This window comes from Coenobita brevimanus, chromosome 110 (genome assembly GCF_032717465.1).
Source record: "Coenobita brevimanus isolate Jiangsu-jjx chromosome 110, ASM3271746v2, whole genome shotgun sequence".
NCBI lineage: Eukaryota > Metazoa > Arthropoda > Malacostraca > Decapoda > Coenobitidae > Coenobita > Coenobita brevimanus.
In genome coordinates, this window is record NC_137063.1 from 48304729 (window position 1) to 48318552 (window position 13824).

Below are 13824 nucleotides of genomic sequence, written 5' to 3' on the forward strand. Positions count from 1 at the left end.
GCCCTTGGCCACTCCGTCTGGGATACATGGCGTCTGGCAATGAATGAATGAATGGATGAATATACAGTGGGCTCGCACAGTGCGCGAGAGATTGGGCAAGCACGAGCTCGCGCACTGGGAATTCGCATACTGGGAAAACATAATCTTATGGGAATAATTACATATGGGCGGTACCCCCTCATACCTGGACATTTTTTGGCCCTTAGAGACATAATAAAGGTCATATGTTTCAGACATTGTACTAAAGCTATAGCTACAATAACAAAATATGGGTAGTCACCTTAACAACAGTAGACAACAGGCCTGATGACCTTAAATAACAGGGGCTCCGAGGCACGGCAACACTTACAGCGCCGCACTCCCCACCGCACCTCCCACTGCACCAACACTTCCCTCCACAGACTTCTCCTGAGCACCTTCCCCAGGAGCATCAAAGTCACTCACTTCGGCCATAAACCCTTCAAAGTCCAATGCTGACACTTCTGACATTGCATCCTCTTCATCCTCAACAGGAACAGGAGCAGATGATGTCGATGGTTCCGCAATTTCACCAACTTGAGCCCACTGTGTGTAGCTTGTTACGAGCGTCTGTCTTCTCCTGTTTATTTCTTCCCTGTGCCTGTCTGTGTAGAAACCAACCAGAAGTTCCTCCGTTCTTAGATTGCTCACTTCCTATTCCTTCACCTCTTCCTTGAGCTTATCCACGGCAGCAAGGATCTTGCTAATGTTTGACATACACAGCTCAGTCCTGCTTTCCATCACGCATCAACATGACAACACGTGACGCGCTGTGTGAGGGGTGGTCGCGCACTAGTAGAAAATGGCATTTTTGAGCCACTCCTTGCCTCTGCCTCGTGTTCTATGTGGTAAACTCGCGCGTTGAAGGGTTTTTGGTTATGATTTTTGGTCACTCGTGCACAAGGCAAATCGCACACTGCGATGATGCGCACTGTGCGAGCCTACTGTGTGTGTATATATATATATATACACACAGTAACCTCTCAAATAACGCGAGCGTTAGGTTCCTGGAGAGGTCGAGTTAGTTAAAAACACGTTTTTAAAACAATTTTCCCATAAGATACGATGGTAATATTGGGGGTTACGTTCCTGGACTCTGGGAAAGTCTACCCATCTGGGGAGTTATGCTACTCTAAACTTAAAAGCAACAATATTAATTTGAAGGAAAATCCACGTAAAGAACAAAAACAGTATATCTGGGGAGAAATAAACAACATTTGAGCCCTAGTTGGGCCAAAGCGTAGTTACTTCTCCCCAAATACATACTGTTTTCGTTTTTTACGAGGATTCTCTTTCAATTCTGCTTCATTCAAGGCATTGTGAAAGTTTCTCAACATTATTAATGCATTAGTAGGTCATAAAAACATTACAGTAAGAGCAACATTTTCACAGTAAGTAGGTCACAAACAATAACAACACAGCCTCACTTCAATCTATGCATCACTCGTCGTCTGCTGCTGTCCCTCCTTACCCCTCTACCCCACCTCCCGCCGCTCCCCATCCCAAATTTGTTGTCCCTCCTCGCTCTGCTGTCCTTCCTCTTCCTCTTCCTCTGACTCCCGTGCTACTGGTGATGAAGACAACTCCTTTTAGTTTTCTGTCTTCTTCATAAAGAGCTGCTCTATCTTGGTCTGAGTGGTTCTCTTCTTTCTGTTCTGCAGCATCAAGTTGTAACAATTTAGATCTACCATCACTTTCCTGGCCAAATTTTGTCCGAAAATGAGCCAAATTGTTCAGAATGGGGCCAAACTTCATTTTCGAATATTATAGTTCGAATAAAACCAGTTTAAGCAACAGACAAATAAAAAATTGTATTTATGCATAAACTGCCACACACAGTCTATCAGCTCAGGACTGTCCAAGGCGCGCGCAGCTAATTTGAAACCAACACGTAGGTGTAAAGTCGCGTTAAATCAAGAAACCCTTGTTAGTTAAACATATCTCCTTAAATATTTGCTCGTGTCAAAACGAAAACGCGTTTTTAAAACTCTTGTTAGTTGAGAGGTAACTGTACATATCTATCTATCTATCTATATATATATATATATATATATATATTTAAATATTAATAAAAAAACATAAATTTTTAAGGATTTTTGGGGCCCCCCCTCAATTGGGGGCCCGGGGGGCAGTTTCAAACAGTCCCCCCTGCCCCCCCTCAGGTACGCCACTGGTTCCCTTGTGGCAGACAATACCTCACCACAGAGAAGAACATGGAAGAGTGTGGAAATTTGGTTCCTAATTGGACACCACACTTACGTCTCCCCACCCGTTAACATGGGCACCAGAGTAGGCTTTACATCACCCCATTACTTGGTTATATTGTTTCTACCCAGTGATGTAAATGATTTCCTGGATTACAGGAAACCATTATGCCTATCACTCACGGGGGAGCCACCTGAAGTGGAAATAACAGTAATAAAAAGTGAGAGGAAGGATAGGAGAAATTTAAAGAACAGAAGGCAGACAAAGGAAGAAAAAATATCTACATAATCTATTAAAAAAAAAATAAGTGATGGAAGTAGGCAGCACTACATCAAGTGCATGCATGATGGTCACTGCCACCTACCACCCAAAGGTGACTTGTAATATGTACTAACTGTAAGGCCATTACGGTGAGGTGACTGTGCATAACTACCTTGGTGGTGTGCTCTAAGGACTGAGGGAAGGTGAGGAGGGCAGCAGCAGCAGGGGTGCAGGCATACAGGAGGGCCAAATAGGTGGGGGTGCGGCCCTCATCATCCTCAGCACTCACACTGGCACCACAACGCACCAGCATTGGCACCGAGCTGACAGAACACAACAGCTATACACCTTACTCAAACCCATTCGAGTTATCATACTTTCCATCTAGTCTATCCAGCTATACATGTTACTTGTATCCATTCAATCTATCGTACTTCTATCTAGTCAATACAGTTATACACCTCAGTCATACACATTAGTTGCTATACTTTCTCTCTGCTCTATAAAGCTATACACCTTTATTATACCCATTCAGGTTAGTGCATGTTCATCTAGTCTATACAGCTGTATCCCTCAAGCCACTTCTATTTATCATACTTTCTTCTATGATAGTGAAGATCGTAATACAGAATATATTGTACTTGAAATGATACTACAGTGCAGTATGTTATTAAGAATCAGTATACCGGCAGTACTTAGTGCTTTTGCTTTACACATCCTTCATCTCAAGAAACTATGAATCACATACTCACCTTCCATACCTGTTCTTCAAAGAGCTTCTCCTAGACAAGAGTCTGAACATTCTAGGCCTTTCACTTGATGCAGTAATGACCTCTGCACAATACATAAGAATAATTGCCAAAAATACATACCATCCATCCACCATCCAATCATGTGTTGTCCCAAGAGGAGCATAGGAGCCAGGGGATAAGACATATAAGATGAGAGTGACCAGCCTCCCTCATCCCTGAGTGGCATTATGTGAGCAATAAACCCCAACCACCCCTTGGATATAAACCTACATAGGCTCAATCTGATTGGAGTGCCTTAATTACCCACTAAACCACTAGGCATCAAAAATTTGGTTACATTGTTACCACCCAGAACAGTAAATGGTTTCCTGGTGTACAGGAAACCACTTGGCTTGTCACTCAGTGTAGAGTCACCAACAGGCAGAGGGGAGAGGAGAGAATGAAAGAAATAAAGAATATAAACCTGAAATTATAAATGAAGAAAAAAAAAACTCTAGGCAACTCATAAAACCAAACCATCCACCCATCCATCCATCATCCAATCCTATGTTCCCCCATGAGGACAGCACGGGCCCGGGGCTAGGAAAGTTGGTGCTGACATTTAAGATGAAAATGACCAGCCTCACTCATCCCTGAGTGGCATTAGTGTGCAATAAACCCCAAACATCCCTTGGATATAAACCTTCAGTACACAGGCTCAATCTGATTGGAGTGCCGTAATTACCCACTAAATCACCACGACCAAAAATTTGGGTATATGGTTCCTACTCAGCGTAGTAAATGGTTTCCTGGTGTACAGGAAACCATCTGACATGTCACTCAGTGTACAATCACCCACAGGCAGAAGGAAGAGGAAAGAATAAAGGAAAGAAAGACAGAAGAGGATGTATAGTCACTCGAGTGCAGAAGGGAGAGGAAAGAATGAAGGAATGAAAGGTAAAAGAGGAAAGAAAGAAGAGAGGAAAGGGCAGACACCCAAAGCAGCACTACATCAAGTGAGTCGATAGTGAGCACCCCCACCTATACTATAATGACAAATTTTAACAAATAAATAATATACAGTATACACAAGTCCCTACACCTATATTAACATCTGGAAAGGTACCATACGATATGTCCTAGTTAATGTGGACACCAAAACCACCTAAACAAACTGCTGTGTGTTAATACACTATTGAGAATATGATAAAAAAAAAATTTAAAAGATAAATGTCTAGCCCCTTAGTCTCTCAAGACTGCATACTGCCCATAATGTAATTCTCATGATTTAAGATGCATATCATTTTTACCTTAACTACCGGGTATTACCGTAAGCCTGTTAAGTACTGTACAAACAAATGTAGAACCTACCCAATAGTTTCAATTAAAATAAAAACATTTCTCTGGTTTCCACCTTACATTGAATAAATTTGTGTGCTGAACAAGTACAAAACCTGGAATGTAAATTTTTCATTACTTTACTTATTACCACCTGAAGCTCTGTGCTGGGATATAAAAAGCTTTACATTTAAGGCAACTACAGTATGATTCTTAAACTTCCATGCTGTAAAATATGGATATCCTCCAGACTAGAGCTATGTGCTACGCTCTATATATAACAGTAACTGCAACATCAGAGCTCAGACAATTCAATTATTTCGGTTCTGATTCCTCAACTTGCTATGGTACTCTTACTTATAGGTTATGGTAAACTGTATATACAAACATAAATGAAATCATAAGGTTGCATAAAAAACTTCCATTAGACAATATAAACATCACTAAGCATATATATATATATATATATATAGTACAGTATATATATATACAATAAGTATGTTGTAAGAATTGTCTAAGGCCTCTGATGTTCAATGATTCTACCTTCTGCAATAACGCTACACATGGCATAATAAGACTAACATGTCACTCACTTGACATTAAGGATCGCATCTTAGGCCGGGCCCTTGGATTACTATAGAAAAATATGCAATGTCAAGAACTGGATAGTCAAAAAGGGAGAAACCTGAGGATTAGAAAATGATAATATAGCGAAAGACATGAAAGATCAAAAGCAGAGGTAATCAAACTAAGAAATGTGCCTTTGTACTGAAATAGTTAACTGCATCAAAGGGAGACCATTCTCTACAAAAATACACATGGCATCTGCCAATGGTAATAAGTGCATTACTCACATCATACACACAAACCCCTCCACCTGCCCCCACACAAACACATACTGTATATATAAAAGAAGCACATGAGGAGATGGAGAGAACACTTTAAGGAATTGTTGAACATACAGGATGGAAGTAATGTGAGTATAAGTGGCTGGGGAATGGCTGGGAGAGGAGGGAGGTGAGAAGACAGGAAGAAATCAGAAGGATAGAAGTTGTGGAAGCAATGAAGAAAGTCAAATTGGGGAAAGCCCCAGGAATTGATGGACTGTGTGGTGAAATGCTGAAGCATGGGGGAGACAGTAGTAAGAAGGATGTGGAAAACGTGCAGATTGGCCTGGGAGGAAGGTAGAGTCCCGGAGGATTGGAAGTCAGGTATAATTATTCCATTGTACAAAGGAAAAGGGGAAAAAGAAGTGTGTGGTAATCATAGGGGCATCTGAATTCTTGGTATAAAAGGAAAAGTGTATGGCAGGATACTTATTGACAGTTAGAGAAAGAACAGAGGAATTAGTTGGAGAAAAACAGGGAGGCTTTAGGAAGGGAAGAGGTTGTGTAGATCAGATAATCATTCTTAGATCTTTAGTGGAAAAGTTTCTACAGAAGGGAAAGAAGTTGTATGCAGCTTTCATGGATATGGAGAAAGCATATGACAGGGTGGATAGACAAGGATTGTGGAAAGTATTAAGAATATATGGAGTAGATGGAAAGTTGTTGAATGCTGTGAAGAGTGTGTATGATGGTGTTAAGGCTGCAGTGCGTGTGGATGGTGAACGGAGTGAATTTTTCTCTTTGAAGGTTGAGTTGAAACAGGAATGTGTCATGTCTCCATGGTTGTTCAATCTGTACATGGATGGGGTAATAAAAGAGGTACAACGTAGGGTAGTGGATGTCGGAGTGGCCCTGGTGAGAGAGGGTTGTGTTTGGAAACTCCCTGTACTGTTGTTTGCAGATGATACTGTGTTGTTGAGTGAAGACAAAGGAGAGCTGCAAGGCTTGGTGGATAAGTTTGGGAGAGTGTGTAAGAAACAGAATCTAAAGGTGAATGTAGGGAAGAGTAAAGTGATGGTCTTTGAGAGAGGTGAAGTCAGTGAATGTACAGCAAGGTTGGATGGTGAGGAATTGGAAAATGTGAGTACGTTTACGTACTTGGGTAGTGTGATGAGTATGGATGGAGGTTTGGAGGGTGAAGTGCTTGAAAGGGTACAGCAGGGAAGAAAGGTTGCTGGTTACTTGAAAGCAGTGATAAGAAGCAGGGAAGTGAGCATGGAAGTTAAAAAGTTACTACATGACAGTATTGTGATACCATCTCTAATGTATGGAAGTGAAGCTTGGACGTTGCTGGAAGGACACAAGTCAAGAGTGAGAGCAGTGGAAATGAGTTATTTAAGAGGAGCCTGTGGAGTCACATGGAGAGACAGGCTGATAAATGAGAATATAAAGGAGCGTTGTGGTGTGGATGTGGATGTGATAGGAAGCGTTAGGAGGAATACACTGAGGTGGTTTGGCCATGTGGAGAGGATGGAGGGTGAAAGACTGATGAAGAGAGTGTATGTGAGTGAGGTGGAGGGGCGAAGAGGAAGGGCGAGGCTGAGGATGAGATGGAGGGATGGGGTGGAGAGGTATATGAGAGAGGGGGGGGTGAGTTGGGAGCGGGGTAGTGAAATGGCGGGGAACAGGGCAACGTGGAGGCAATTTGTTTGTGGCCACCCCGAACGGGATTGAGGCGTCTGGCAATAGATACATAGACATAAGGCATGAGCAGCATAGGACAAACCATGTTAGTATAACAGATATTAAACATCTTCTTTAGTAGATTTTTGCTGCATCCACAGGGGCAGCCCAATCCACTGTATATGTCTACATTACTTAATCACTCACTCACCAAGTTTCTATACCTTTCAAGGGATAAAATCTGGTTAGTTGTATAGTTTTATGAGAGTCACACTTAAGGGGTGTCTTAGGGAGTGGGGGGTATTGGTGGTGTCTTGTGTGAATCTGTGGTGTGTGGTGTGCCTGGGACATGTCCAAATACAGAGGACATCTTTTGGGACACATTGGGGTGTGGATACACCTGGGGTGTGTGTGGCTATCAAAAGTGTCCATTTGTCACGCTTTAACAGACGGGTGAATATAATACAATATAAGAAGTTACTACCGTTGTTGTTATTGTGGCTCCAGGTTCATCTGAATGTCAACTTGTTGGATGATTCTGCAGTCCAACATCCTCCAATCAGGGGACAGGGAGGGAGTTGAAGAACACTTGTATAACCAGGCAGCAGAGACATCCAGTTATATCCATGCTACCACATGAAGGCATCCCTTTCCAACATCTAAAAGATCTATATTAAAAGAAACAAAATACTCTTCAATACTTACTGCCAGTTATTGCCTTGTGCAGCAAGGTGAAGGGCGGTCATTCCATCAACAGTGAGTGGGGTCGAGACGTCCAGTGGCGAATGGGGTGGTTCAAGGTCCTCTCCTTCCATGGCCGTCAATAGAGTGGATGCGTCGTTCAGGAGTATTGGGGTTGGGGGACTTGTTGGTGAAGTGGGGAGAAGGCTGGTAGGGGATGAAGGTGGGGGGGAATGACAGTGGTGATTGATGGCAGAGTTTGATCTTGCAGTCATGCAGTTCTGGGAGTCGCAATCCAATGTAGGGGAATTTAACGGTGGTGGTGATGATGAGGGCAGAGGGGGAGGGGAAGGAGAATGTTGTGTGGGAAATGATGATGGGGCCTGAGATGAATGAGGGGTTAAATATGAGGGTGACAGTTGAGGTGAGCTTACATAAGACAGAGTTGAAGATGATGTTGCTGACAACTGATCTGAGAAGTTAAAAGCATGAGACATTGGAGCTACAGTGCAAGCAGGAGGGGTTGCCAAGGGTGGAGGTGAGAGGGGAGGGGGAGGTGGTGAAAGGGGTGGCAGCAGCAATGGCAATGAGGGCTCCGATAAAGGGGAGGGAGGGGGTGGGGGTGGAGATGCGCTGGGGTTGGGCGTGTCAGGGGCAGGAACTATGGCTGGGGTGGTGGGAACTGCTACGTTTGAGGAACCTGAAATACAGTCATTCAATTAGCTACTTTCACAAAATTATCACCTAAATGAGCCTGTAAAAAGAACATGGAAGTATGTAACAGTAACATCAGCATAAAAACATTCTCACAAAAATACTTTAACACCACAGCTTAATAATGTTGTACATAAACAGAAATACGCAAGAAAAATATAAATGAAAATTTTTTGCAAAATTTTTAATATGAAAGAAGAGATGCAAAAACTTTAAAATTTACTAGTACCAGGAGAAATTTAAATTCTAAGCATGAGACTGTACACAGCTGTTCTGAGTCCTGTGCAGTGAAATACTGTATACAAAAGTGAGGTAGCATCAATCATTCTACGGCATGCTGACAGTATTACTAGTCAACCAGTTCAGTTAAATCTAATCACATGAGGCACACTATAACCAACCACACTATTAAACCTGACCCTAACTACCAACAGATCTTGCACCTTACCAACAAACCTTACAACTGAATCCAACTTCAATTGCACTGCCAATATACACCATAAAAGACAAAAATCTTTCCTCAAATTATTAATAATGATTACTGAGTGATATGAATGGTGATATGAATGGTAAAGTAGGATTTGTGAAGGTGGATGGAACAGTTGGTAAGTGGGGTGTGTCTGCTGAAAGAGATGAGAATGGCATTAGTTGACATTTGTGCCACGAGGGGTTGGTGATAGCCAATACCCTCTTCAGGTACAAAATGATCCACAGGTATACATGGCGAGTGATGAGAAGGGTGGGTGGTGAAATGAATAAAAGGAAGGCAGTGATTGATTATGTGCATGTGGATGAAAGGATGCGAAGGTGTGTAATGGATGCAAGAGCTTATAGAGGTTGGGGGAGTGGACTTTCTGACCACTACCTGGTGGTGGTCAGAATCAAGATCCAAGTAAGATGGAGAAATAGAAGAAGGGAAGGACAGGAGGAAGAAGTAGTTGCAAGGAGAGTGGAAAGGTTACAAGAGGATGAGAAAAAGCCAGAATATGAAAGAAGTGGAGGAACGACTGAGTAAATATGAAATGGACCAGATGGGGGAAATGGAAGGTGTGTGCAAGATATTCACAGAAGAAACATGTGCAGCATGTGATGTGGTGTGTGAGGTGAAGAGAAGACGGAAGGGGGTGCAAGGAACAGCGTGGTGGAATGAAGAGGTGAGACAGGCTGTGGCACAAAAGAAGAAAGCATTCGATGCATGGATGAGAAATAGGGGCGTGGAAGAAGTTGAGAGGCGGAAGAGAGAGTTATATGTAGAATGAAAGAGAGAGGTGAAATGATTAGTAAGAGAGAGTAAGAAGAAAGTGAATGAGGAATTTGGAAGGAATTTGAGTGTAAAGTGGAGGGACTGTAAGAAAATGTTCTGGAAAGAGGTGAAGAAAGTAACTGAGGGTGGCAGTGAAGTTAGTATGGGAGTGAAAGATAAAAATGGTTGATTACTTGCGGAGAAAGGAGAAAAAGTGAGCAGATGGAGAGAACACTTTAAGGAATTGTTGAACATAGAGAATGGAAGTAATGCGAGTATAAGTGACGGGAATGGCTGGGAGAAGGAGGGAGGTGAGAAGACAGGAAGAAATCAGTAGGATAGAAGTTGCGGAAGCAATGAAGAAAGTCAAATTGGGGAAAGCCCCAGGAATTGATGGAGTGTGTGGTGAAATGCTGAAGCATGGGGGAGAGATAGTAGTAGAATGGATGTGGAAGATGTGCAGATTGGCCTGGGAGGAAGGCAGAGTTCCGGAGGATTGGAAGTCAGGTATAATTATTCCCTTGTACAAAGGAAAAAGGGAAAAAGAAGTGTATGGTAATCTTAGGGGCATTTGTCTTCTTAGTGTAACAGGAAAAGTGTATGGTAGGATACTTATTGACAGAGTTAGGGAAATAACAGAGGAATTAGTTGGAGAAGTACAGGGGGGCTTTAGGAAGGGAAAGGGTTGTGTAGATCAGATATTCATTCTTAGATCTTTAGCGGAAAAGTTTCTAGAGAAGGGAAAGAAGTATGTGGCCTTCATGGATTTGGAGAAAGCCTATGACAGGGTGGATAGACAAGGGTTGTGGAAAGTATTAAGAATATATGGAGTAGATAGGACGTTGCTGAACGCTGTGAAGAGTAGTATGATGGTGCTAAGGCTGCAGTGCATGTGGATGGTGAACTGAGTGAATTTTTCTCTTTGAAGGTTGGGTTGAAACAGGGATGTGTCATGTCTCCATGGATAATCAATCTGTACATGCATGGGGTAATAAAAGAGATACAAGGTAGGGCAGTGGATGCTGGAGTGGCTCCAGTGAGAGGGTAGTATTTGGAAACTCCCTGTACTGTTGTTTGCAGATGATACTGTGTTGTTAAGTGAAGGCGAAGGGGAGCTGCAAGGCTTGGTGGATGAGTTTGGGAGTGTGTGTATGAAACGGAATCTACTGTAAAGGTGAATGTAGGGAAGAGTAAAGTGATGGTCTTTGAGAGAGGCGAAGTCAGTGAATGTACAGTGAGGTTGGATGGTGAGGAAATGGAAAATATGAGTACGTTTAAGTACCTGGGGAGTGTGATGAGTAAGGATGGAAGTTTGGAGGGTGAAGTGCTTGAAAGGGTACAACAAGGAAGAAAGGTTGCTGGTTCCTTGAAAGCAGTGATAAGAAACATGGAAGTGAGCATGGAAGTTAAAAAGTTACTACATGACAGTATTGTGATGCCAACTCTAACGTATGGATGTGAAGCTTGGACGTTTTTGGAAGGACACTAGTCAAGAGTGAGAGTGGTGGAAATGAGTTATTTCAGAGGAGCCTGTGGAGTCATATGGAGAGACAGGCTGACAAATAAGGATATAAATGAGCATTGTGGTGTGGATGTGGATGTGATAAGAAGCATTAGGAGGAACACACTGAGGTGGTTTGGCCATGTGGAGAGGATGAAGGGTGAAAGACTGACGAGGAGAGTGTATGTGAGTGAGGTGGAAAGGGGGGGGAAAGGGAGGGGGATGCCGAGGATGAGATGGAGGGATGGAATGGAGAGGTATATGAGAGAGGGGGTGTGAGTTGGGAGGAGGGCAGTGAAATGGCAGGGGACGGGACAACATGGAGGTGATTTGTTTGTGGCCACCCCATACGGGATTAAGGCGTCTGGCAATAGATAGATAAATTACTAAGTCTAATGATACAAGTCATCTTTAAATTCATCTTTAAAACTGCATAATGATTACTAAATTTCCTCTGCCCTTATGATGTGAGGAGGCAGCACAGCTGTCTGATGTCTCAGGGAGACACAAATCAAGAGCTATTAAACACCTGATATAACATCCTCTCCTCCTAGGCCACGGAAGGTACAGGGTAACTCATCCAATACTTATACTGACAGTCATGTGGCTGCAACATCCACTATACCAGTAAGAAGGATGGCCTGCAGCCTTTTTTTCACACCCTTTACAGTTGCTTTAGTGACATGCAGGGATACATTCTCCTTTCTATTCAAAATTAAGAATCAAAGCCTGGTAAGTTTTACATGACATGCAGATAACTTTCTGAAGTGTGTACTTTAATTAAGGAATCCTATCTGGTAGGTTTAAAAAACCATAAAACCTTACTATAAAACACAGATACTGTACTGCAGAAATTGTGGCTCCCGAGGTCCTAACATTCATAATAAAATTTATTACAGTACTGCAGTTCAATTTGAAAGCACTTATGGTCAGTTAAAAAATGTTCTTCACCATATATCAAAATTGTCAACCATCTGAAAATATTCAGAAAGCATCCAACACACCAAACGCATACTTAGTACCTAATGGCTAGAGATTACAATACCACGAATCAGATGTCCTTACTAAAAACACAAAGAACTGATGCCTGGAGAAAATTGATTATGTACAGTAAAGTAATATAAAGATAGGCTTTGTAATGACTAAGTAACCAAATAATATAACATATGAGTAAGTAGTAATCCAAACCACACACACTTGGTTAACTGGTGAATACCCAACAGCACTGATGAGAAAACACAACACTCCAGATGACAACCAAATGCTGGGTAATCAATGCACGAATGTCCTAAAGTGTAAGTAACCTGATTAAGTAGACTCCACTGATGCATGAGTAACCCTAGTAGGCATGTGAGTTCCCAGTGTAAGTCAAACAAAACACTCGGGTAACCAAAGTGTCACAACGGCAGAGTGAGTACATCACATATTTAAAAAAAGCATCAGTAAATTTGAGTCACTGCACTGAGTAAAACAGTATGAGTAAATAAGTGGAATGAGTAAGAGGTCAAACGGCTCCTGCCTGAGGTGGAGACACTGGCGTGGATGCCGGGTATTATCTAAGGAGACGCCAGGAAGGGATGGGACTTGACACCTGCAAGTTAGGATGTTCAGATGTGCTGTCAGAGCCCTCCATGTCAATAAAAAGAACCTATACTGTTGCGTCAAACCACCACCCAATTATCTGACTTCTCTAAACTTACTGTAGCTTCAAATACAATACCCAGTTAAACTTTTTGCTGTGGCATCAAACCAACACCCGATCATCTGATTCCTCTAAACTTACTGTTGTTTCAGAGAAAAGACCCACAACAGGTATTTAACTTCAATGAACCAACCATCTTTAACATAATACTGTTAATCAGACCTGTAGCTAAAAATACAACACCCAACTACTGTAACTGAATTCCCTAAATTTAGAGTAACTTTAAATAAAACACCCAACTATAAGTATTTAGCTTCTCTAAACTAACTGCCAGTAATATTTTACACTGTTTGCTCTGCTACATATCCAAGGGGTGGTTGGGGTTGACTGCTCATGTAATGCCACTCAGGGATGAGTGAGGCTGGTCACTCTCATCTTAATGTCGGGACCAACTGCTTAGCCCCGGACTCCTACGCTCCTCATGGGGCAATGTAGGATTGGATGATGGATGGATGGATGCTCTGCTACATTGCCTGATCAGATACCAGCAAACCATTAGCTTTATGTAATCTGTATTACAATTGGTATTCCATTCAATTCTAACCATTTTCATGACCTAGTCTTTGGTTACTCAAAAAACTTAGCATACACCAGTTCCTAAGCTAACCTGCACATCAATTACTTCAAGGTTATCTCTCTGCTGAATCTGAATGTGGATTGTGTTTATAAACTAGCCTTGAGCTTCAGGTCAAACTGGAGTCCAATATGAGCTGTACATGCAACAACAGGGAATGGACTCAGATTGGTGTATTATGTATGCATCAGTAATTCCCTCAACTTCTGTATATATACTGTATATGTAAAACAGAATTTAATAGTACAATGTACTGTTCATGGAGTATGATTTGATATCTGGGAAAGACTACTGGGGTTAACTGCTAAACTGAAAAGATGTCCTTAATACCATACACGTACTGCCT

At 42.1% G+C, this 13824-nt stretch overlaps 1 protein-coding gene across 1 annotated transcript in view; it reads right to left on the bottom strand.

Annotated features, from left to right (window-relative positions):
* Positions 1–13824, bottom strand: part of LOC145417476 (uncharacterized) — a 77536-nt gene that overhangs the window by 18463 nt on the left and 45249 nt on the right. Inside the window, exons 12-13 of the mRNA XM_080286182.1 lie at positions 7769–8444; positions 2657–2807 (exon numbers count right to left, since the gene is read on the bottom strand). Coding sequence (XP_080142308.1) covers positions 2657–2807; positions 7769–8444 — 827 coding nt within the window. The remainder of the gene's footprint in view (positions 1–2656; positions 2808–7768; positions 8445–13824) is intronic.